Source organism: Leptidea sinapis, chromosome 7 (genome assembly GCF_905404315.1).
Source record: "Leptidea sinapis chromosome 7, ilLepSina1.1, whole genome shotgun sequence".
Classification (NCBI taxonomy): Eukaryota; Metazoa; Arthropoda; class Insecta; order Lepidoptera; family Pieridae; genus Leptidea; species Leptidea sinapis.
In genome coordinates, this window is record NC_066271.1 from 9,342,312 (window position 1) to 9,369,297 (window position 26,986).

Genomic DNA, 26,986 nt, shown 5'->3' on the forward strand with positions numbered 1-26,986 from the left:
GCACAGTTTAACTTTTCTGCTGTGAAATAATTTAATTTTAACAACAGGGAGCATATTTTACGAAATAATTCTTGATGTTATGAAATTTTATTGACAAATTCATAAAAATTATATATATGTTTGTTGACTTGATAGTTGAATAGAATGAATTGTTCTTAACTTATAGAATTCAGGATATTAACACTAAGAACCAATATAAACTTTTTCAAATCAAATCAAATCAGTTTAATGACAAGATCTTATCTATCCATATCTATGTCCAATATAGGTTAGATATTAGACGATAGGTTATAGAAATGTAAGTAAGCGTAAAAGGATAGATTTGTCTACCTCTAGGAAGTTAAACTAAGGATAGATAGGTTATTGAAAACGGCCGTAAGTCGAGTTAGTAAGTCTTTTGTTGAGCAAGGTGTAGTCTTCTACAACAGTTTCCTAGAAACCTACGGAACGAAAATTGACATGAGAACGACTAAGGAAGAGACCGTCTCATCTAAAAGGCGGCCTAGAAATACAGGCCTAAAGTTAACGACGTCACGGGCAGAAGTTAGTAGTTCGTAAGTTGTAATCAACTGTTAATCTTATGGAAGTAGCAGTAGAAAAACTAAAAAACGAATTAAATATAAACTTGAGTAACAGTGATATTGACTACATATACAGAATAGGAAAGAAAGAGGTAGAAGAACACAGAAAAATAAGGCCAGTACTCATTTCACTAACGAACAGATGGATGAAATACGAAATAATAAAAAACAAGAAGAAACTTAAAGACATTTATATCACCGATGATTACTCTAAGGAAGTTATTGAAAAGAGAAAAGCACTAATAATAAAGATGATGGAAGAAAGAAGCAAAGGAAACTTTGCAATTATCAAATTTGATAAACTCATAGTTAAAGATTTCCTCAAGACTCAAAGAGACTTCCTCAGAAACTACCCAACGACATAAAAGAAAGCCATCTTCACCTCTAAGCCAAATACGCAAACAAACTAATAGCTCAAACAAAGTGAATAGAAAAAATGCGTTTGATGTGATGATAGAAAGAAGCAGCACTTTATCATCGTTAACGCCAATCATGACCAGAGATAAAAACACAGCATAGGAAATAATCATCAGCCACCGCAATAAACCGCAAAGAAAAAACAAGCAAAAACACAATAATTATAAGGAAAATAAGAAACCAATCCTCAATCCGACTGGTCATCGTGAGGATTTAGACCAAAACCCTCCATCTAAAGAAAAAGAATTATTAAAAATTTGTACATACAACGTGAGATCATTATCCTCGGTAGAAAGACTTTTAGAATTAACAAACGCACTACAATCTATTAATTGTGACATAATAGGACTTGCTGAAGTAAGAAGACTAGGCTGCAGTATAGAAGAATATCAAGAATATATATTTTGTTACATGGGAGAAACTAAAGGCAAGCATGGAGTAGGATTCTTGGTGAAGAAGAGATTTAAAGAAAATATATCAAATTTCACAGGAATATCAGAAAGAGTAGCATACGCAACTACAGAAAAAGCAAGTGATACAGAAATTGATAAATTCTATGATGACCTTCAAAAAGCACATGATTTAGCAGACAGCAAGGTTGTAGTTATAAGAGACTTCAATGCAAAAATAGATCAACCTAAAACAAGAGAAAGTATGGTCATGGGAAAATATGGTATTGGACAAAGAAACGAAAGAGGTGAAAGATTAATAGAATATGCTCTTGAACACAAACTGTCAATAACTAATACGTTTTTTAATAAAAAACAAAAAAATAAATGAACGTGGATGTCGCCAGATCAAAAAGTCAAAAATGAAATCGATTTTGCCCTGACGAATTCACTAAAATCTGTCACAAACTTTGAGGTCTTAAGTAAACTAAATTTTCCGTCGGATCATAGACTGTTTCGACTAACTTTTATATGAAGTTGTATCAAGAAGAGTAGGAGGTCATACAGAACAAAGCTTCCCATCCCCAAAACAGAAGAAGAAACAAAGAATTACTTAGAACACTGTAAATGTTACATGGAAAAGAAACAAGGGGAATGGGAAAAAGAAATTGATGTACAAACTTATTACAATTTTCTAGTAGAGGCTATATTGCAAAGAACTACACCACAAAAAGTGCAGATAAAGAAAAACCTGAACAGAATGTTTAGCGAAAAAACAGACAATGTAATTAAAAAAAGAACAGAATTGATAAATACAAAAAAAATAAAAATAAAGAACTTAAAGAAGAATTGAGTAAAATTTACAAAGAAACTAAAAAATCGATAAAAAAAGATTACAGTATTCATAGGAAAAATATTATCACAAAAAATTTTGAAAAGCACAGAAGCGTAAAAAGAGCTTTCAAAGAATTGTGTACTCATAAAACATGGATCCCCAAAACTGAAAATAAAAGAACCATAGCAAATACTAGAAAAGATATAATGGATCAAGCATGAAATTTTTATAAAGAATTATATCGTAAAACAGAGGAAGAGGAACTGAGATCTGAAATAACAAAACATACAAATAATAAATGTACACAGACAAATGATATTATAATACAAGAAACAGAAGTATATGACAATATTAAAAACCTGACAACAAATAAAAGCCCAGGCCCGGACAACATAAGTAATGAGATACAAAAAATGTATGCACCCATTCTTGTTCCTCATCTGACAAAACTATTTAATATGATAATTGATACAGAAGTAGTACCGAAACAATGGAATGCATCAGATATCATATTATTATATAAAAAAGGCGATCCTTACAATATAGAGAACTACAGGCCTATTAATTTACTGGCAAACATATATAAATTATTTTCCTCAATAATCTTGAAAAGGATAAAACAACAAATTCATAATGAACAACCTGTAGAACAAGCTGGCTTTCGCTCAGGTTTCAGTACAATGGATCATATTCATACCTTAGAACAAGTTTTCGAAAAATATAAAGAGTACAATAGACCACTTTACGCAGCTTTCGTTGATTATAACAAAGCATTCGATAGTATTAGTCATGATTCAATTTGGAAAGCACTTAAATCCCTTAATGTACCTCAAAAATATCAGAACATAATAAAACACATCTACTCTAATAGTACCAGTAATGTTAAGTTGGAAACAAGAGGAAAGTCAATAAAAATCGAACGCAGAGTAAAACAAGGAGACCCTCTGTCCCCAAAAATTTTCATTTTGGTACTGGATTATGTATTTCGACAAATTGACTGGGTAAACAAAGGCATAATAGTTAATGGCTGTTTCTTAAGTCATCTAAGGTTCGCTGATGACATCGTAGTACTAGCAGAAACTCCAAAAGACCTAGAAAATATGATCAAATCACTAGACAAAGAAAGTTTAAAAATTGGATTAAAAATGAATTTCAATAAAACCAAAGTGATGAACACTAGCGGCAATGAAATTGAATACGTTGAAAAATATATATATTTAGGCAAACAAATATAATTTGATAAAAATTCCAACGAAGAAGAAGTCGAAAGAAGAAGGAATTTAACCTGGAAAAAATTTTGGTCTTTGAAAGAAATTCTAAAGGGAGATTTCAATCTAAAGCTGAAGAAAACTGTAGTTGACACATGCTTATTACCTTGTCTTCTATATGGATTTCAAACATGGACTTTCACGAATAAAGTTAAAAAAAATTAGAACGACACAGAGAGCAATAGAAAGAAGTATATTGAAAATAAGAAAAATTCAAAAGATAAGAAATGTTCTAATTAGACAATGAACAAAAATAAAAGATGCACTGACCCACGCATTGAAACTAAAATGGCAATGGGCCGGTCATATATCACGACTCACAGACAACAGATGGACGATAAATACAACGAAATGGAAAGATTAGAAAAGTTGGAAGACCGTGTAAGAGGTGGGCTGATGATGTGATTGAAAATGCTGGAAAAGACTGGGCAAAGACCGAATAGTGTGGAAAAAAATGGAGGAGGCTTTCACCCAAAGAGGGGCCCATACTACTAATTAAACATTTATTATTAAGAAATAGAAAAAAAAATACTAACATAAATCTATTCTCTTTTTAAATTCTTATAATATTAATCTTAAGTTTTTTACGTTATTGGCAAAAAGTAAACGCTATTGCCAAAAGAAGAAAAAAAAAATCTTAAGTTTACTAACAATAATTATAAGTTTGTTTTAATTTTTAAATTTAGCTTAACTTAATTATGTAATTTAGTATGGGAATAAAAAGGCTTTTTTATTTTATTTATTTTATTTAAGTTGTAATCAAATCAAATCAAATCAAAATCAGTTTATCAGTAGGTCACGGAAATGACACTTATGAATGTCAAAAAAAAGTAAAATAGTTTTTTTATTGAATCTACCGCTACTTCGGTTGAGCTAATGAGAAGAAGTAGCAAGAAACTCATTGCCACTCTTTTAAATCGAGATTTACATTTAAGTACATCGATTTATAAATCATTTCAAATTACAATATATAATGTGAAATGTAAAATGATGCAACAGACACACTCAAACGTCAAATAGTCAATGTCTTACACGAGTCAGTCAAAAAAGTAAATGTAAATTCATAAAAAAGTTATTGAGTACAGTAGCTGCATCATCCACATACACCATAAATCAATAAAGGTATTCTGTGAGCAATTTATAAGCGATTATAAATAAATAAATATGTACATACATATAGATTAGATTGTGATTATTTTATAGCGACTGTACAATATTGTATATTTTTATTGAAAAGAGCGCATAAAAAAAAGAATGCTGGGAGAGTTTCTTGCGCCGCTTCTTCTCTCTCAGAGTGCCATTTGTTTCCGAAGCGGTAGTAGTATCTAGTAGTATAAGAAATGACATCAAAAAGAATTCTAAAGGAATCAATTTTGAGAAAATAAATGCCTTTTAAGCCTTTTATATATATATATATATATATATATATATATACACAATAACTTTTAAGAATCTGAAACCGAGTCAGCCATCGCCTCCCTCAACCATATTTTAGGGAAGGCGACGACCCGTCCCATGTCGCCACCATCATTACTAAAGGTTCTCGTTGTAATTGTTCCAGGTCGTGGGCACACAGAAGTCCGCGTGGAGCTGCAGATGGAGCGCTGGGTGGCCAGGGGGGGTTCAGTCCGGCTGCGGTGTGTTCACGACGTGCCCTCCCACCTCCTCGACAAGGTGGTGTTCTTGAGACACGGCACCAAGATCTTCCAGTACATTCGCAATAGGAAGCCGCCGTACAGAAACTTTACGACCCCGGGGGCCGTACTCAACGTAAGTATTTACGCACACCACAGAATGAGGATTTTCTGTTCACATAAATAATGATTATCGCATGTGCCCCTGTGTACACGGCAAGGGTTTCTATGGCCCTATTCTGCCACAAACGCTACCGACAGCAAAACAGCCGTCAAAAAACTGCCATTATCTACGTATCCCTAGACAAAAACACCAGAGAGTTTTTTTTTACGTGTATTATTACTTGCTCTTGGTTCTAAGAGTCATAAAACAAAGCGCAACGCTTATGAAGACAAAATATATTAGTATTTATTTGGTTTTAGCTAGCGGCGGCCATTTTTGTTTAGCATGCAACGCGTTAAATTAATAAATCGCACGTATTTTTATTGTTGTTAAATCCTATATTTTGTCCTCTTCTGTGTGTATTTCTAACAGTATTATATATATTTTATATGTGTATGTCTATGCATATCCTATATTGTGTTTTTTATGAAAATAACGAACGAGACGAGCAGGACGTTCAGCTGATGGAAATTGATACGCCCTGCCTATTACAACGCAATGCCACACAGGATTCCTGAAAATTTCAAAAATTCTGAGCGGCACTACAATAATTGCGCTCGTCACCTTGAGATATAAAGATATTAAGTCTCATTTTCCCAGTAATTTCACTAGCTACGGCGCCCTTCAGACCGAAACACAGTAATGCTTACACAATTACACACGTTTAAGCAAAAAGCAATCATATATCGTGAACTTATAATGTCAAATTACTGATTCACGGCAAAAATAGGTGCCGTTGTGATTATCTAGAAGAGCTGAACAGCGATAAGATCGCCTAACAGTTCTACCATAGTTATTATATTGTACATAGAAATTATATCTTTCCTTTTTATGTTTAGTGCAATAAAGAAATTTCATTCATTCGTTCATCATGGTGAATTTAACCCTTTAGAATTCATTTTTTATACTTATTAAGTCATAATATAAGCTGTGATAAATGTTCATTTATAAGCAATTCTTAACAGCTATCCCGCCGAAAAGCGTTCATTAAAATACCACCATTCTAGCAAATGCACCGTACTAAATAATTCAAATTTTGCCCCTAATATATCTTAGCTTAGTATCTTGATGAAATACACAAAAATTTTATGAAAGTTTTACAGATTTTTTTTATGTTTTTTACATCCCATTAAATACAACTATTATGGCAACACGGCACGACATATTCCATAATTACCTTTTGTATGCTATTTTCATGTAAATAATACAGTAAATGTAATAGTTAGCACTCTATATTCTCTTAGCTGGTAACTACAGACATGAGAATATAAGAAATTAAATTGTTCAATAATCATAAAGCTACACCTTGTATATTTCATTAAAAAAAGGGTAAAAAAAGAATGCCCGGAGAAATTCTTGCGCTGCTTCTTTTCTCTCTGAGCGCCATTTGTTTCCGAAGAGGTAGTGTCTAGTATATTGTGGTTTAAGACATTTAATGTTCCATAAAGGAATTTCCAGTTAAATGGAACTTACAGGTTATTTTATAAAAAGTGGGTAACAAAATTGCATCTTAAAGCGTACAGTAAATATAAAGTAATTAGAATAGGTTAATAAGGTAAGTATAGCTTATATACATTTCTAAATTCTAATAAAAATATTTAATAAAAATTATAATACTAGTGGGTAGTTTTAAAACACCATCGCATCAAAATCATACCGACCCGGGCCGGTCGACGTCAACAGTCGACGCGAGCCACGGTTGAGTCACAACTCATTACACAAGATTACTGATAGATATTAGAAATGACATCAAAAAGAATTCTAAAGAAATCAATTTTGAGAAAGATAAATTACCTGCCTTTTATGGCTTTTTATGTAAAAACAATATAGTAAGAATTGTTGGTTACGCTTAACGATAAAACGATTTTAATAAGTGATTTTGAGGAATTTGCGAAGTGACCCGACATAATGAAAATACATGGTGAATATGCGTCAACTTGTGAACGGGTGCTGCATGTCGTGCCAGGTCGACCTGTAATCTATATATATATAAATGAATTGCTGTTCGTTAGTCTCGCTAAAACTCGAGAACAGCTGGACCGATTTGGCTAATTTTGGTCTTGAAGGTTTAAAAGGTGAATAAATATGAAAATGCTCTTAAGCAAATAAAAACAACAACTTTGTTTCTCCTTTGATGTGTCCCCCGTCGTTCAGAAATCAAATTGAAAGAATAGTTTAAAATGAATTACTAATTAGAATCTTTATACTCGTATCTTTCTAACTTTATCAGGAGGTAAAAAGCAAACTTTAATATAATTTTTGAATTTTTTCTCATTACTTTTTATGACAATACAACGTTTGCTGGGTCAGCTCGTAGTTAATAAATAATTGTATTTGTTGATGCAATTACTAATTATGACAGTAATCACGACCATCATGTTCACGAAGCATCCTTACAAAAACAATGAACAAGTCAATATCCAATATGCGATACGAAATAATTTATATTATTTAAACACGATTCATATATTGGATGCAGCACCTTACAAACTATTTTTTATGTATATTGCTCTATTTCGCCATTGTAAAATACTCTATTTGATTGACAAGAGTGGCCGTTGAGTTTCTCGTATGTTCTTCTCACGAGCTCAACTTCCAGTAAGTTAAAACAAATATTTGTAGTGACGATTCAAAAGCGCTCAGTTTAAGCCTAATTGAATAAAGTTTATTTGACTTTGACTTTGAATAGAATGTAGTCATCAATTAAAAATAGTTCACTTGAGTACCTATAGCAAAATCTTAGAAAATATGTCGAGACTTAAAATTGGACGTAGTTCCTGGAAAACGTTCCAAACCACAATCATGTCGAAATTGAGTTAAGAACACAAAACTGGTCACGTGATTCATATTAACGGACTGACAAAAAATGGCCGCCCTACTGTCACTCTTTGACGGCCGTTTTCAATAACATACCTGTCCTTAGTTTAACTAAGTAAAGGTAGACAAATCTATCCTTTTATGCTTACTTACATTTCTATAACCTATCCACATAAACTGTGTACAGCAATGTATCCGTAACTAGAGATACGTTATTAAATGAAATCATGACTTAGTAGCCCAACCCACATGTATGGAATACACTAACATTGATAAAACTTTAAACAGGAATTTCTTACAATGTGATGTTTGTGGCTTGGAACGATTTTCAGGAACTACAGGTCCAACTAACAAAACAAGACAATAATACTATGTATTCGCGCTCAACAATAACTGGTCCAACACTTCAGGCCGATCATACTCCCACAGTCGTCGTAACATAAACTTCAGCCATCGCCAAAACAACGCCAAACTTTAATAAAACAACTCAATTCCATTTGGTAGAAGGAAACCGTAAATATCGCTTCCGTATGCTCCACAAACTGTGGTTCAACTTTAAATTATCTTCACACGAGTTTATGTTACCTGGACTTTCAAATTTATGGTGCACGAACATAATGCTATTGTTGATTATTATTACTAGCTGATGCCCGCGACTTCGTCCGCGTAGATACAGGGTTTTTTTTAAATAATAGGCAAGTTTTTTTTACGATCCTCCACAGTGCGGTTTTCAAGGAGCTTTCTTCCGACTATATTACACACGATCTTACACACCCTTAGATAGATATTCGTATCTGTGTGTAACCCTTTCCCAAATTGTTCTATTTCATTTAGGAATTTCTCACAGCAGACACATATTTTAAGTAACCCTTTAGCAATCTTTAGACTGGTGATGTCGGATGATGCCGGCTCTATTTAAGGGGTTCCTTAACATCACGATCGATAGCTTCCTTGTGCGGTGTTTCCGGGACGATACGACATGGGTACCTTTAAAAAAAACGCGTATACCTTCCTTAAAGGCCGGCAACGCTCTTGTGATTCCTCTGGTGTTGCAAGAGAATGTGGGCGGCGGTGATCACTTAACACCAGGTGACCCGTACGCTCGTTTGTCCTCCTATTCCATAAAAAAAGTTGGAGTTGAAGATTATCTCATGTCCTATTCCAGTTACGGTTTCCGATTTCACTCCCGTTCCATATATATATATATATATATATACCAATAGTAGGTTTAGTTTGCCGTAGCAATCTTCCTCGAAATAAGATTCTTATAATATGTTGGGAACGGGAGTGAAATCGGAAACCGTAACTGGAATAGGACATGAGATAATCTTCAACTCCAACTTTTTTTATGTCACTCCCGTTCCCAACATATTATATGAATCTTATTTCGAGGAAGATTGCTATGGCAAACTAAACCTACTATTGGTATATATATATATATAGGTTAGAGCTCATCTACGTGAATTACAGTTTTTCACAAATCCCTCATGAACTATGGATTTTTCCGAGATAAAATGTAGCCTATGTCCTTTCCCAAGCTCTAGTCTATCGCTGTACCAAATTTTATCAAAATCGGTTCAGTAGCTCCGGCGTAAAAGCGTAACAAACAAACTTCCATTCACATTTATAATATTAGTAGGGATTGGAAGAGACGTTGTGGAGAATTTTGGTTATTATAATAAAAATTTGCTGTCAAACATATGGAACAGCCTGTCCAGTGGTATCAATGACGTTCTATACATATAATTCGCAGTCTGACAGCGGGACGGGAACAGTGTTTTTAAAGACAATGTAAGCACACTTTTCTCCTTAGTCGTGTCTCAACTGTGTGTCAATCAACAAGCCTAAGTGTGCTATAAAAAGTGCTTAAATAATACATTAACGACTCAAAAAAAAAGATGGTGTGACTTATCATCGGTAAGGTTATTTTATTTATATAAGATTAATATTTAAATATTTATAAACAAGAATAATTGCTCTGTTAAATATTTAAGATATAAACAATATTGTATTCATAATATAACACTAAAAGTTATTTTAAAAGATCTAGGTGTAATTTGTAAAAAGCTGTGATTATGTTATAAATAGATCCATATATATAATACATAATCAGCCAGGATATGTTATTGTACAATTGCTTGTCGGCTCGATGTCCACTTCTGGACAAAGACCTCCCCCAAAGATTTCTACTACGATCGGTCCTGCGCTACCCTCATCCAACGTATTCCGGCAATCTTGACCAGATCGTCGGTCCATCTTGTGGGAGGCCTACCAACACTGCGACTTCCAATACGTGGTCACTGCCCACTGCTACTTCAGTTTCGCAATCATTTGGGCTATGTCGGTGACTGTGGTTCTCCTACGGATATCCTTGTTTCTGATTCGATCTCGCAGGAAAACTCCGAGCATATCCCTCTCCATTACCCTCGAGTGACATGTTATTATGTTATGTTATCACAACATTACAATTGCGCTCTGTGAAAGTTCCTTAGGTTGAGGGAAAATTACCGCTTTTATCACTAGCACCTGCCCAAAAAAATTTCTCAAAATTTTTTGAAATAACAATTCTTATTTATTATTTTATGTAAAAAATATCATCATTTATAATATTTGTTAGTGTTGTATCTTGAATTAAAATGCGTAAGTAATTTATAAGGCAACGAAAACCGCTGTATTGAAATAAAAGTACATGCAGTACATAGAATATTAAAATGTAAGACAGGGCGCGAAGGGCTGCCCTTGGGTTTAATAACGACTATATTACGCACGATCTTACACACCCTTAGATAGATATTTGTATCTACCAGTGTAACCCTCTCCCAAATTGTTCTATTTCATTAAGCAATTTCGCAACCCATATTTTAAGTAACCCTTCACCAATGCAAATATTTTTATTCAAAATAGGATGTGACATCACATATTGAAAGTCAAAAACTACCACCCATTTCAAAATGAATTCCTGAGACGAATAACTAAGGTACAACAAACTCAGCGGGCTTTTTTTTCATCAAAAAAATATGTTTACATAGTAATATTGTACAATTAAACTTATTATTTAATAGCCTGATGGGCGGTCGTTCCATTCACAATCACATTACGATCCATCCCTTGAACAAAACTTACCAACATGTTTCTCTGTCGACGAACTAACTCGAAAGTTAGGTTGGAAGTATCACATTTTTATATTTGTAGCACCTATATTACTCTAAAACCCTAGAATCATGGGATTATATTTAAAAATATTCAAGAAATTAATTTAAATAAAAAAACGATGTGTTAGTAATTGTGTGCATTCATAAAGTAATGTCTTATTACTCTGGTAAACTTTGCTCTTACTATTCTTGCTCCCTTAGTCGACCTGAGCCGACTTTACCAGTACAAGCGTTACTTAGCCGAGCGTGATAGTCTCATTCAATAGTATCTTATATTAATATTTGTGAGTATGAATATTGGATTAACAGAAAAAATTACATAGATACTTTAATTACTTTTTCCTCTTTCCTTTGCACAATATGCCGGCTAGATTATGGGTACAACAACGGCGCCTATTCCTGCCGCGAAGCAGCAATGTGTAAGCATTACTGTGTTTCAGTCTGAAGGGCGCCGTAGCTAGTGAAATGACTGGGCAAATGAGACTTAACATCTTATGTCTTAGAGTGACGAGCGCAATTGTAGTGCCACTCAGAGTTTTTGGATTTTTCAAGAATCCTAAACGGCACTGCATTGTAATGGGCAGGGTGTATCAATTACCATTAGTTGATCGTCCTGCTCGTCTTGTCCTCAATTGGCATAAAAAAACAGACCTTCCAACAAATTTAAATTCTAGATGAGAAATTTCATTGGTTAGCTACTAAAAATCTATACGCGAACTTGCACACGAAAAAGGCAGTTCGAGCTATAGCGCTTCCATATTCAAGTATAGATACGTACTGAAAGTATATCCCACGTTGTTTCTTTATCTTGAGCAATGTGCGTTCTAAAGCCGGCATTCATAAATGTTTACTGTCCGAACTCCGACCCAACAGAAACACAGTTAAGGCTGGCGTACATCAGCGAGCATTCATCAAAATAAAAAAAAGTGAAAGTTGCAAATAATGCCCTGCCCATGACAACTCTGTGACAGTTGTCAACCCAAAATTGTAGGCAGGTTCGCAATTGCGCTCGACACTGTTAACCATAGAATATTCTTATTAGCCCAGTAATTTCACTAGCTACGGCACCCTTCAAACCGAAACACACTTGCACATTTTTGCTTCACGATAAATAAAGTCACTGCAGTGGTACCGACCTATCCGGCATCACAAAGAAACCCCCCACTAGTTAATTCAGTGTTATAATATTTTTATAAATATGCAGCAACGGTTTGTACTTCCGATCCCAACTGGTAATATGGGATTTTTCCCAGTCTGTGTGTATATTATGTCATTTGTGTATATTCCGGGTGTTATATATAATAAATAAATAACAGGACTGAGTTTCAAATCACTGTTTTTCTAAGTCGATCCATCAAAGACGAAGTGCTGAGGTAACATATAAAAAAAACGCTCAACCTGATAACTGCTATTTTGAAGTCGGTTAAAATAGGAAATGATAAAACGTAGACTTTACATAATGGCTTGACGCTAAGGATTTCAGATTTTCAAGAATCTTGAGCGGTACTCATTACCATGAGTACCATCAGTGATTACCAGTGGGAGGATCCTTTGCACAGGATGCGGACTAGATTATGGGTACCACAACGGCACCTTTTTGTGCTGTGAAGCATTTATGTGTAATAATTACTATGTTTCGGTCTGAAGGGCGCCGTAGCTAGTGAAATTACTGGGCAAATGAGACTTGAGATCTTATGCCTCAAGGTGACGAACGCAGTTGTAGAGGCGCTCAGAATTTTTGGGTTTTTCAATCTTGAGCGGCGCCGCATTGTCATGGGCAAAGCGTATCAATTTCCATCAGCTGAACGTCCTGCTCGTCTCGTCCTTTATTTTCATAAAAAAAAAGTATTACCAAATTAAGTATAAGTGAACGACTGTCTTCTTCATAAAAAGTCCTTTCGTGTAGATCAGCTTTAAATAATGAAGGAACGAACCGCATTTAAAACATCATTCCACGTTTTAAAGCTGCAAGTTGTCAGCCATTTGCAAACGCTCTAAGATTTATGGACTCACCTTAAGAGCTGGAGATGAAGATGTGCTCTGTGTAATGGTGCAGCTAGAGTTAATTTTCCGGGTCGTCGTTTGTAGACTAGGGCTGCCAGGGTTAACGACTCACATTTTTGTATTCTATAACTTGTCCCTTGTCATCCTAAGAGATATCTTGCATCACATATTACTTTTTACCGCTTATTTATGAGTTATAATATATATCGGCGCAAATACTACAACACACCTATTATAAAAACGAGAATAATTCAGTTTAACTAATTTTAGTTAAAATTAGTTCATAATTTATCCTCTAATTACATTGTGACGTGAAATTAATTGTAAAAAACAACACGAATTGAAAACACGTGCACATGCACCGGGTCCTATAAATACAGCCGCACGGTCGACACTTGAGTCAGTCGTGCTAGGGCTGTCGTACGGTACGGACCTCTCTGTGACGTCATAACGCTGCCCGTTAAATAAATGAAAGTAATAAAATACTTACTCGTGTAGTTTTCTTTGGAAGAACCAATGAGTGATCTTCAGCAAGATAGCAATTGTGATGTCAACAGTAATGACGTCACACCTTTTAAAAACAATACAGAGGTTCTCTCCTCGTCATATATCTATACCTATAAATTGATATACTTATTGAAATTATACTTCTTTATGCGCGTTATGTAAAAATGATGAGAGTGGAATTTTAAGATTCGCGCGCATCACTGTAACACAAAAGTGAAGGGTGAAGTTGGTTGCTAAAATTCTCTGACGTTTGCGTCATTCGTTTTTTTTTTTGGTTTCTTCGTCCATTATTAGGACAGTCAAAGGCTTCAAGCCCATGCAGCCGTATTCATTATTTAATAATTAATCGTTAAAGCCATCTTTGCAAGATTATTACAAAAGTGTTCTTTCTAAAAACGTAGAATAGCACGAGGAATAAATAATTTTAATGATTTTTGCTTTGTTAAGCCAAATAATTATAACTTCATGCGTGCATACATAAATACACACACACTTTTTTATTTCTATGTGCCAAAAGGATAGAGCTATTTTTATGAAATTTTCTAGCAATCCGCAGATTATCGTAGCGTTTTTTATGGCTTGTTAGTCAATTAGACAAAGATCTGATAAAGTGAATTGACAGAGCCCGTTGATTCAGGGGTATATGCATCTGCCGTGAACTCAGGATCTCCTCGCGATTGTCTTCCGAATGTCTGCGCAGAGTTTTAGAATACTTCGGTCACATTGCAAGGAAGGACGATGGAAACCTTGAGAGGCTCATTGTGGTCGGCAAAATAGATGGGAAGAGGCCTCGTGGACGCAGTCCAACACGATGGTCCGATCAGATCAGCTCCGCCCTCGACTCTACGGTTCACAATGCCTTTCACACCGCCAGAGACAGGAATAGATGGAGAGCGATCATACATGAGAAAGTGATACAGAGGGGTGGTCACGACCCTCAGTACTGAGGATTACGACGCAGGGAGGAGGAGGATGCACCTGCCTGTGGCAATGAGTTTCCTACTACTTCTTCTGATTAGCTCAACCCTTAACTTATCAAAATAATTGCATAGTTCATGTAGGTATAATAATTGTGTAAGACATTAGTGATAACCGAGACATAGTCGTTGTAAATTCTATATATAAAATTCTCATGTCGCGGTGTTTGTAGTTAAACTCCTTCGAAACGGCTTGACCGATTCTCATGAAATTTTTAGTGCATATTGGGTAGGTCTGAGAATCGGACAACATCTATTTTTCATCCCCCTAAATGTTAAGGGTGGTCCATGCCAAATTTTTTTTTTAATTTTTTTGACATTTTTTTAAATTTATTTAATTATGAGTCAACATTAAAAAATACATACAACTTCAAATTTCACCCATCTACGATCAACTGTTACTTTTGTATCGCGATTTTAATATCGGCAATACAACGTTTGCTGGGTCAGCTAGTAAGACTGTATAATATTACTAGAAAATCAATATATCAGTAAAATATTGAAAATAAAGAAAAGTTCAGTAGATTCCTTGATACGAAACCTAGTCACTACGTGAAACATCTTAATGAGATATGTGTGATACTTTCATGAAAAATTATATTAACAAAGTTTATGTAAATTATATCCTTACAAAAAAGATATTAAGTACGCTGTATTGCGGCTTCCCTAACAAATTTATCGCGAGAATTGAATTCGTAATTAAAACCTATTTATACATTTACGGCCTTACAAATAAAATTGGCATAAAGTTATAACTAATCATAAACCAAGAATATGTAAAATGTTTACAAATAGACATTTTGCTTACGAATGGTTTATTCGGACATATAACGTTTCCCGCGTTTATTTGCAAGGCGACTTGTCATTAGGAAAACTTCAGAATTATCATTGTATTGACAGTGTTGTCAACGATATTGTAAACATTTTGCATTTTCTTTGATTATCATCAGTTATAACTTTTTACCAAGTTTATTTGTAAGGCCTTTACTGTCAAAACAATAATAAATGGTGAATTGGAGTATTTTTTTTTATTTTGTAATTTCCAGTAAGCCGTAAAGAAATACCACTAAAAATGGATTCATCTTTCTCTCCCTCTCTGTCGTCTAAAAATTTTCCTAATACTTTATTATGATACATTTTTACGGCAGGCATAAATTTCGGATGAATGAATAATTTTTTATTCACGTCACTAGAAGTTTAATACTATGTAAGACACATTTAACTTATATATCGTATTTTTTTTTAATTTTTTTATTTTATAATCTCCTTAACTTCCTTATTCATAACTCAGGATTCTTGAAAAACCCAAAAATTCTGAGCGGCACTACAATTGCGCTCGTCACCTTCAGACATAAGATTTTAAGTCTCATTCGCCTAGTAATTTACAGGCTCCACGCCCTTCATGCCGAAACACAGTAATGCTTACACATTACTGCTTCACGACAGAAATAGGCGCCGTTGTGGTACCCATAATCTACCTGGCTTCCTGTGTAAGTGAGCCTCCCACTGGTAGTTTAATCTTAATATGGATATCAGCAACTCTCTAATCTAATACTCCTACAGCCCATAATTATTATGAAAGTTAAATTGTAAAAGGCGTGGATTCTTCTGTGGGTTGGGGTATTCAATCAGATATGCGCAAGACTGCTGCCACGTCGGAAAATTGCATTTATTTTAATTCGGTGTGATTACATTTTCTTGCATGCAACATTTTCGTCAGGGCTGTCAACTATTCAATTATTATTAAATATTATTTAATTGTTTAAATTAAATAAAAATAATATTTAAAACCCTATCCAATATACATCTAAATAATATAATATAATCATAAAAAATAAAAAGGTACTCTCTATTTTATATTACTATTTTTAATAACAAGAACTTATTTACTTTATATTCATCCTGAACAATTTCAGTTTTTAAAGAAAATTATATTTGTTATAGATTTAAAATTTTGTTTATTATTTAAATTATGTGTCGATTTTTTTACTTCAATTTATGATATATTCGAATAATGTAAGACTTTTTTTCATTAACATATATAACATATAAACTTTAGTTCTACTGCCACTACTTCTTCTGATAGTCAATAAATCTCTTTTTATCGATGAACGTTTAATACAGTCATAAGGATTTATTATTTGTACTGTTCACAATTAAATGAATGATAATTATTTATAATTACATATTAATTTAATAACGTTTTATCAATTGGATTTCTGACAATATTACTTTCATATACCAGTGAGAGGCTCCTTTGCACAGGATGCCGGATTGATTATGGGTACCACAACCGCGCCTATTTCTGCCGTGAAGCAGTAATGTGTAAAAGTGCGCCGTAGCTCACTAGCTACTGGGCAAATGAGACTTACCATCTTATGCCTCAAGGTGACAAACGCAATTGTAGTGCCGCTCAGATTTTTTTTTTTATGGAATAGGAGGACAAACGAGCGTACAGGTCACTTGGTGTTAAGTGATCACCGCCACCCACATTCTCTTGCAACACCAGAGGAATCACAAGAGCGTTGCCGGCCTTTAAGGAAGGTATACGCGCTTTATTTAAAGGTACCCATTATCGTCCCGGAAACACCGCACAAGGAAGCTCATTCCACAGCTTTGTAGTACGACGAAGAAAGCTCCTTGAAAACCGCACTGTGGAGGACCGCCACATATCCATATGGTGGGGATGATATCCTAACTTGTGGCGTGTCGTGCGAAGGTGGAATTTGGCGGCAGGAATCAGATTAGTTTATCAGAATTTTTGGGTTTGGCATTATAATGGGCAGGACATATCAATTACCATCAGCTGAACATCCTGCTCGTCTCGTCACTTATTTTCCTTAAAATTAAACAATTTTCATTCATAATTTTATTACTTATCTTTATATTGTACACTCAATCATAATATTGTAGGTTTATGGTAATTAAAAAAACGTACAATTATGATTTAAACTTCAAATTAATGTCAAAAAATGCGTGACGTTCATGCGTATGACAGCACTAATTTTCCCCTAGCACACGAGGCCAACGCACATTAATTTATTTATTTATTGAAAAGACCAACAGCATGTACATATAACAGCCAATCACAGGTCTCTCTATATAAATATCAACTAATGAATTTTTAACCTAAATTACTTAAACATAATAAACAAAAAAATCTATTTATGAATTTTAACTAAATTTACTTTAACATAATAATATGTATAGTTTAAAAACATTATAGGAACAATATAATGGGTATGAATACGTGGTAATATCTTATATATAAAATTCTCGTGTCACAATGTTAGTTACCTTACTCCTCCGAAACGGCTTTACTGATTTTTACCAAATTTTAAATGCATATTCAGTAGGTCTGAGAATCGGCTACTATCTATTTTGCATCCCCCTAAATATTAAGGGTAACCCCTAAATTTATTTTTTATTTTTTTTGGGCGTAATTTTTTGTTTTTATTTTTTTTATGATACAGCATTAAAAAATACACACAACCTTAAATTTTCAACCCTCTACGATCAACCCCTATTTTTGTATCGCGATTTTTATATTATTCGGTTTCATCCACAAATCAACATCATCCACAACATAGGGTTGCAAGATGGCAATGGATCAATGCTTACAATAATTGTAGTACGATAAATTTGGTAGGCCTGAGAATCGGTTGCATCTACTTTTTACACCCCATAAAATTTTCTATTACTTTATATAGCAATACAACGTTTGCTGGGTCAGCTATACATCTATTATTATATTATGTTATAAGCGGTTATAGTGTTTATATTATGTTTGGATGTGTATGTGTGCGTGTAGTGTGTGTTTGTGTATATGTGCGTGTGTTTATGTACCTATTTGTTAGTTTTATATTGCTCCAGTAACATTTTTCGTATCTACTGTATTCATTAATATTTTAATAATTTCTTTTTTGAAGATATTTCTACTGCCATTATGAATGTTGGCATTCGAAAAAAGTTCATTGTAATTCTTACAAATTCTATTAATGGGAGAATTTTTACCATAGTTCGTAGTGATAATGTAAAAAGAGGCGTAGAATTAAGAAGTTTTCATTTCAGAAACATCAATTAAAGTGTGTTTTATAAGAGTCAATTGTATTGGTTTCAAATCAATTGGAATAATAATGATCGATCATTGTTACAGCTATGTGTAATTTAAATTTATAATTAAACTAGCCGTTCCCGAACGCTTAGCTGGGCGAATTTTTAAAGGAAATAAAGTAAATTTTATTCATCTTATTACAAATCTATACTAATATTATAAAACTGCAGTGTTTGTTTGTTTGTTTGTTTGAACGCGCTAATCTCTGGTACTACTGGTCCGATTTGAATGATTCTTTCAGTGTTGGTCAGTCCATTTATCGAGGAAGGCTATAGGCTATGTTTTTTTTTTCAAAATTAGGGATCCGTAATAAAATTGCTATTTTGTAACTATCGCGTGAATTATACTTTATATGGAAAAACAACGTTTGCCGGGTCAGCTAGTAAAAAAATAAGTAGCCATAAACGATCTAGGATAAATTGCGCATCGAATGGTGGTAGTTTTATGTCGATGCGATCAGTGGCTTAGGCGTGATTGAGTCTCAAACAAAGACCATTTTCAATATACTTATATAAACTAGCCGTTCCCGACCGCTTCGCTGGGCGCATTTTAAAAGGAAATAAATTAAACAATAAAAAATAAGTGGCCATAAACGATCTAGGATAAATTGCGCATCGAATGGTGGTAGCTTTATGTCGATGCGATCAGTGGCTTACGCGTGAAAGAGCCTCAAAGAAAGACCATTTTCATTATATATATATATAGAAGAAGTACAGCCCTATCCTAAGGCCGTAACAAGTTGACCTCGTTTGTGGGTCAGACTGAGGGATAACGAATGCCCAGAGTGCAAGCGAGGTTGCTATAGGTACTCAAGTCCAGTACATAAATATATTACAATTAATTTTTCTTTAATTTGAAAGCGGTCTTTATACCTACGTCCTTTCAATCCAGACACGGTCAGATTGGTGGGCGTTGAATAGCCACTCAAACATCTTATATCTTTTAACTATCAATTCTTTTAGGCTCCAATGATTTTAATGATATTTATCCCCTTATTCATAATGGTCCGCTAACTTTAATCAGCCGCTTAGGAGTGTTTTTTCTCATTCTGACTCAGGTCAATAGAAGAAGACGTAGTGAGAATTAGCAATGCTTTAAGTTAGCAGACTATTATGAATAAGGGGGTTAGTATACAGGTAGTTTCGGGGACGAGAAATCGATCTAGGCTTTAATTTTAAAAAATGTAGTTTTATCGTATATATTAGAATAGAAAGAGAAAATTTCGCCTTTAATAGTTCAGATGGGACATCCGGAAAGTAAAAGACACCGGTTCGAATCCAGATGTCCTATTAGTTTATTTTTTGTTCAAGTTTTGTTCATTCTTAAAAATCCGAGCAAGGCTCGGTCGTCCGGATATTTATGAATTAAACTTGAAACAGTTTCGATATGAGGGGACTAATGGAGAGATCCACTGGAGGGAACCTCCAGTTATGGACTTGCCAAATAGTTTCTTCTGACACGTTTCTGATGGCGGATAGGGCTGTCAAGACATAAGATGAAATAAATCTACGCGCAATTTTGTAGAAACCCAAGTTGATAAAAAGTCGCTGATAAAAAAATATACTTTATTCTTCTTTCTTGAAAGGTAAGAAAAACGACCTTCACAGATAATGTGAAGCCTACTTGAGCTTGATAAGGTTAAATTATCCGGGCAGCTAACATTCCACCTTCGAACGACACGCCACAAGTTAGGATATCATCCCCACCATATGGATATGTGGCGGTCCTCCACAGTGCGGTTTTCAAGGAGCTTTCTTCGTCGTACTACAAAGCTGTGGAATGAGCTTCCTTGTGCGGTGTTTCCGGGACGATACGACATGGGTACCTTCAAAAAAAGCGCGTACACCTTCCTTAAAGGCCGGCAACGCTCTTGTGATTCCTCTGGTATTGCAAGAGAATGTGGGCTGCGGTGATCACTAAACACCAGGTGACCCGTACGCTCGTTTGTCCTGCTATTCTATAAAATAAAAAAAATTAACATGTCTCACATGCACCAATTTTTCCGCTTTTTTTATGATATTAACCATCGTGGAACGGGTTCCTTCCTAAGATATTTGCGTCCATGCGTCATACTCGTAAACGGGCGCTGCTTGGGGTGCATCGTTGGTCCTGTCTTCGGTGATTTTTATATTCATAATTAACCATAATTAACCGACTTCAAAAAGGAGGAGGTTCTCAATATAATATAATACACCTCTTTTTCTTCTTTATTTTGTTTAGGGCTTCGCACTGACTTAAAAACTATCAATAGGTAGCACATATAAATAATAGTATGTTATTAAATTAAAGGTTTGCATAAGAGGTGTATTAAATTATATTTTTAGTTATTTGATACTTTTCAGTTTTTGATGTCGGTTTTTTTAAACGTAGTTTTTTTATAAGTTTTATCATTTTAAATATATAATTACTCACATAATACCTTTACTTACTTGCAGTGTATAAGAATTTATACATCTACTCCACTTATTACTGTTTTGAATGTTTTTTTATGATTAATCAATTCATTTTGTTATTTTTATAACTTGCACAAGTAAGTCAAAACGTTTGAGAAATTTTGGTGAATCACTTTACATACATTTTATAAAATGTAATGTAAAATGCTTAAACTGTACATATATATTTAAAATAGTAACAATGAGTATCTTGCCACATGTTCTCATTAAAGCTAAAATTTTCCGAAGTAGTGGTAAATCTTTGACATTAAAAAGTGTCATTTGACCTAAGTGAATAAACGATTTTTCTTCCTTACTTAAATTATTCATTGCGTTTGTTTAAAGTTTAAAGCATCCGGATATAAAATATTGGGGGGAAACTGAACCCAATCATATCTCATATCTGTCTGTCAGCGGACTGATCTCATAAACCGTAGCGGGAGAGCTGACAACATGTCAGACTGACACTGACAGAGAGTACTGTACTATTGACGTTATAATAACAAATAATAATAAACAATATGGCAAAATGAAAAATGGCTGCCAAGCAATTAAATGTTAAGTATTTTGTGGGTAGTCCGAATCTAATTTTACCCGCTGAAATTTTTCCGTTTGCGGTCACTAAGTAGCTCGTCATATGCAAATACTAAAAAAAGATGGGCCACGATCTTGTGATTCTTCTGGTGTTGCGAGAGAGCTTGGCCGGCGGTGATCACCTTCATCAGGTGAACTCGAGCTCTACTGTATTTTTTTATTGACAATAAGAGACGAGAGGAGCAGGACGTTCAAATACGATAGTTGATAAGCCCTGCCCATTACAAGGCAAGTCACTGGCTCCGGCGTCCTTCACACCGAAATATGTGACGAAACACAACAATGCTTATAAACCCATAATCTAGCCGGAATACTGTGCAAAGAAGCCTCCCACTGATAAATGCCCTTAGTTGCCTCTTACAACATTCTTGGGCCTGGGACTTTTTCATGTCCTGGGGAAGCACAGGGCATTCTGTGTGTCTTTCTAACTCATAAAAATAAAATACAGGTTTTTTATTTTTCCAGATTGCTCTCGCGACGGAAAACTCGATAATCCTTCAGAATCTGGAGTTCGCTGCGAGCGGAGGTTACTCGTGTGAAGTGTCCCTCGACACGCCCATATACACAAAGGCTTCTACTGAAAAGCAGCTCACAGTTTTCCGTAAGTGCCCATTCATTTTAATTCATTCATTCACTGAAATTTCAACACAGTCATTGCACAATTTGTAACAAAAATGAATTTAAATATAGTATATGGGTTATTATTGTTCTACATACTATTTCACTATGCAAAGTACCTATTTGCTTGTTTGAACAAAAGTGACACTTAAATATATTCAACTCAAATAATATTCATTCAAATGAGTTAAAAAAAACACTATGAGCGATTAAGTAGTGCCCGATCGATTTCCCGTAAGGTATATAAAAAAATTTAACCTCCCGCAATCAAAATTAGTACTGCATACATACCCGAGTCCTTCCGTAACGTCTACAAAAATATATAATAATCTGCCAGACAAAATTGAAAGCAATATATAACGTAAATGAATTTAATAAAATACTAAAAAACTTTCTACTAGAAAATTGTTACTATGTCATTAATGATTTTCTAAACGACTCAAACGAAAATAAATAAAAATATGGGTGTATATACTACGGTCTGCTGTTCAGACCAAACTGCGATAATAGAATACTACTTTACACAATAATTTACTCCAAATGCTATATTTAAGGAATGTATTTATTGAATTGCAATAAATTTGAATAAAAAATTGAGTATATATTTTTACAAGCAATATTACGTTTTTTACTAAGCCTTGGAAATTTCATTCGAATGAAATTCTACAGAGTTAAAGTTTAAACTCAATTCCGATGAAAATATATTTTTATGATAAACATGATCAAGAATGTCGACATCAAGGATTTACATTAGCTCTAGATAATTCTGTATCCTTGATATCGACAGATAAATATAATCGTCCAACAGTACAAGTTCCACAATTTGTATTTGGGTTTAAGTATGATTGTCGGTATTTAATGCCAGCATAACATGGCTTCTACTCTCTGAGAAAACTAATCAATGGTTAACAGTCCAGACGTCTTTAAGCATCCTCATTAAATGGGTATCCAATGAAAGGGTTCGCAGAAATAAAAAACAAAATTTTTTTAGCTTTTATTAATCAATTGAATTATCAAAAATTTCAAAAGCCCAAATTACATAACGGATTGTACTGACCAAAATTTATTGCGCTTTACAATCATTCAAATAAGTAATAAAACTTTTTTTATTTTCTTACTATATTCAATTTCGTTGCCCTCCATTTCATCCTACCCTGTAGGTCTTAGCAATTCACAAATATATTTACTAGGTTCGCTAGCGATTTTTACATTATTAGCACAGAAGACATATGTATTTATTACTAAGGCTTTATAATGTAAAATCAATGTAAAGCAAACATTCTATGCAATAAGTAGGCATTTCTAACTAATTTAGCTAAGGCTTCCTCAACTATGTAGGTTAAATATATAAATATATCTTATTATCAAGACATATACTTTTATATCTATGGAATAATAAAATACTCACTATAAATAAATATTAAAGTAAAAAAAATAGGACTCCGTGTCACCTTGCATAACAGTGAGTCACCAAAACAAGCCGGTAAACGTGTAAATACATAGCCCCACGCATACAAGTACACTAATACAAGCCGATCGGCCGACATTATGAGATTTGTCATCGTCTGTGACAGATCAGTTTGCGTCGCAATAAAATATTTTAAAAATGCCGTTGTGCGTTGAAAAAAGTGTAAAAACAATAATATAAAAGTATTTGTGGATATATGATTATTTAAGGGAGAAAAAAGTATGTAAATGGTATACCCCGTAACCGCACACACACTAGCATAAAGGTGTTTCACTTGCTAATATCACGGCGCCGAGTCCTTCTTTTTTTACTAGACCGTGACTGACCGCTAAGCCTTGCACGTTTGATTGGCTGACTTCGCTGGTTAATAACTTTTGAAACATTTTTCATGACAATAAGGGACGTGACGAGCAGGACGTTCAGCTCATGTTAATTGTTACAATGCAGTGCCGCTCAGGATTCTTGAAAAACCCAATAACTCTGAGCGGCACAACAATTGCAAAACGCCTTGAGACATAAGGATGTTATGTCTCATTTGCCCAGTAATTTCACTAGCTACGGCGACGTTCATACCGAAACACAATAATGTTTACACATTACTGCTTCACGGTAGAAATAAGTGCCGCTGCGGTACCCATAATCTAGCCGGCATCCTGTGCAAAGTAGCCCACATGCCAGGCGAAGTACCGTAGATATCAACTGATGTACTATGTGAAATCCTAACGATGAAACAATTAATCACAGTCGCATAAAAAAGTGTTTAATAAATATTGTAAGTTACCAGCATTGATTAATCACCACGGTTTGCTACGAAAATGTATTTATATACGTAAATACATGAGCATGTATCATTAAGTCCTAAAGGACATTTCGGGTTCGAACCCCGCCGTTACCAACAGAATGTTTTCATTGGAAAGGATTGCAATGGTTTATTTCATTGATCGCGTCATTTATCAAGCGAAGGTCGACCAACAAATATTGTGATCCAGTTTTTATTGGAGACCTTTACTTACCGAAACCACTTTAATGTTTGTGGGATAAAATATATTTTCTACACGAACGATACTACATAGATAACTTATGGATCCTTGTGGAATGGCTAGTGTTCAACTATTGTGTAATTACAGTAATTTTAACTTCATTTGAGTTTTAATTACCAATTATGTACAAATTACGAATCTATATATATAAAAATGAATTGCTGTTCGTTAGTCTCGCTAAAACTCGGGGACGGCTGGACTGATTTGGCTAATTTTGGTCTTGAATTATTTGTGGAAGTCCAGAGAAGGTTTAAAAGATGAATAAATATGAAAATACTTGGTATTAAAAAAAAACACAACAATTTTGTTTTTCCTTTGAAGTGTCCCCCGTCGTTCAGAAATCAAATTGAAAGAATAGTTTATAATTAATACCTATAGTTGGTAGATTTACTACAGTTGTTAATTATCTATCACATTATTTTTATGTAAGTTGATAAATCTTAAGTTTTTTCACAAATAAAAATTAATAAAAATCATTATTTTATTTATTATATACAGAACAACGTCTGTCGGGTCAACTAGTCTGCTTATAAAATTGTATCTAACTAGATTAATACTAATCGAGTTAATATCACTCTAATTAGGCAATAAATGCACACATTCCTATGGCCCTATTACCAGGAAATAAATTATGTACTTTTACCTATCCATAAGACTAAAAAAGTACAGATTTCATACATACTTTAAAACAAGGTAATCAAAAGTAAAAAATATTTTTTCTTTATTTAAATAACAGTACCTATGTAACACAGGTAATTTAAAATTTTTAATTAATAAAACTCTAAAACTGACCATAAATCATAATCGTAGGATAATTCATAAGATCGGAACTAGACGACGGCCAGTCTTCAGCTCTGATGAAGTCGTTTAATTCCTTCGTTTACAACTAACACTGGGAATGGAGCGACCGCCTTCAGGCTATCAAATAATAAGTTTAATTGTACAATATTACATTGTACACATATTTTTTGACGGAAAAAAAATCCCGCCGAGTTTATTGCGCCCATTCTTCTCAGGTCTGAGGCATTCTTTTTGGAATGGGTGGTAATTTTTGACTTTCAATAAGTGATGTCGCATCCTATTTTGAATAAAAATATTTGAATTTGAATTTTATATGCCCTCGACCTGAAAGCAATAAATTGAGCGCTTTTCTTTTTATCAAGAACGTAACATTAGAAAGCTTGTCCACGCATCTTATAGTTATCGTTATCGTTACCAACAGGTGACTATTAGGGTCACTTTGCCCTCCTATTCCATAAAAAAATACAGGATGAATTTTGCGGGACCTAGCATCAAATGAAGCCTATCGACCGTAGATGACTGATCTGATAAAAGTGTTTTATATGTAGACCCTCAGAAGCATCACCCCCGTATCGACTTTCCGAGCCGGTACGTTACCTTCGGCGAGACCCTCAGAGCAAGCTGCACCAGCGCGCCTGCGCTGCCGTCTCCTCACATCACATGGTTTATTAATGGCGAAAAGGTAATCTTTATATTTCTCATACTTTTACTCACTGCTCACTTATAATGAAGTAGAAATAATGATCATTGCATATAATATATCTACTTATTATGTTTACTATATATACGTAGCTTAAGAACTTTTAATATTATGGGTTAAAGTAAGTAGGTAAATTGCCGATTTGTACTGAAAAATTTAAAATTAGTTGTTTTTTTTTAATATAATGTATTTATTTAATCAAAATAGTTACCATTGTTATCTATACATTGTTCCCATCTAATAGTAAGGTCATTTATACCTTTGCGATAGAACTGTGGATAGATTCGACAAACTGTGTGACAGCATTTTGTACTGCCTCCTGAGAGTAATACTTTTTTAGCTAAATAATAAAAAAACAACTGAACGTCGATAGTCGAATGTTGCATATTTTTTAAAAGAAGAACTATATAGGTACCATGTGAAAACAGTTTCACTGAAAAATCTGAAACCATGAAGGTTCTATGTATACGATAAA

General features: G+C 34.1%; 1 protein-coding gene across 1 annotated transcript in view; it reads left to right on the forward strand.

Moving 5' to 3' along the window:
• Positions 1-26,986, forward strand: part of LOC126965460 (uncharacterized) — a 204,037-nt gene that overhangs the window by 156,812 nt on the left and 20,239 nt on the right. The window contains exons 3-5 of the mRNA XM_050809087.1: positions 5,052-5,260; positions 22,350-22,485; positions 26,360-26,493. Of these exons, the coding sequence (XP_050665044.1) occupies positions 5,052-5,260; positions 22,350-22,485; positions 26,360-26,493 (479 nt within the window). The remainder of the gene's footprint in view (positions 1-5,051; positions 5,261-22,349; positions 22,486-26,359; positions 26,494-26,986) is intronic.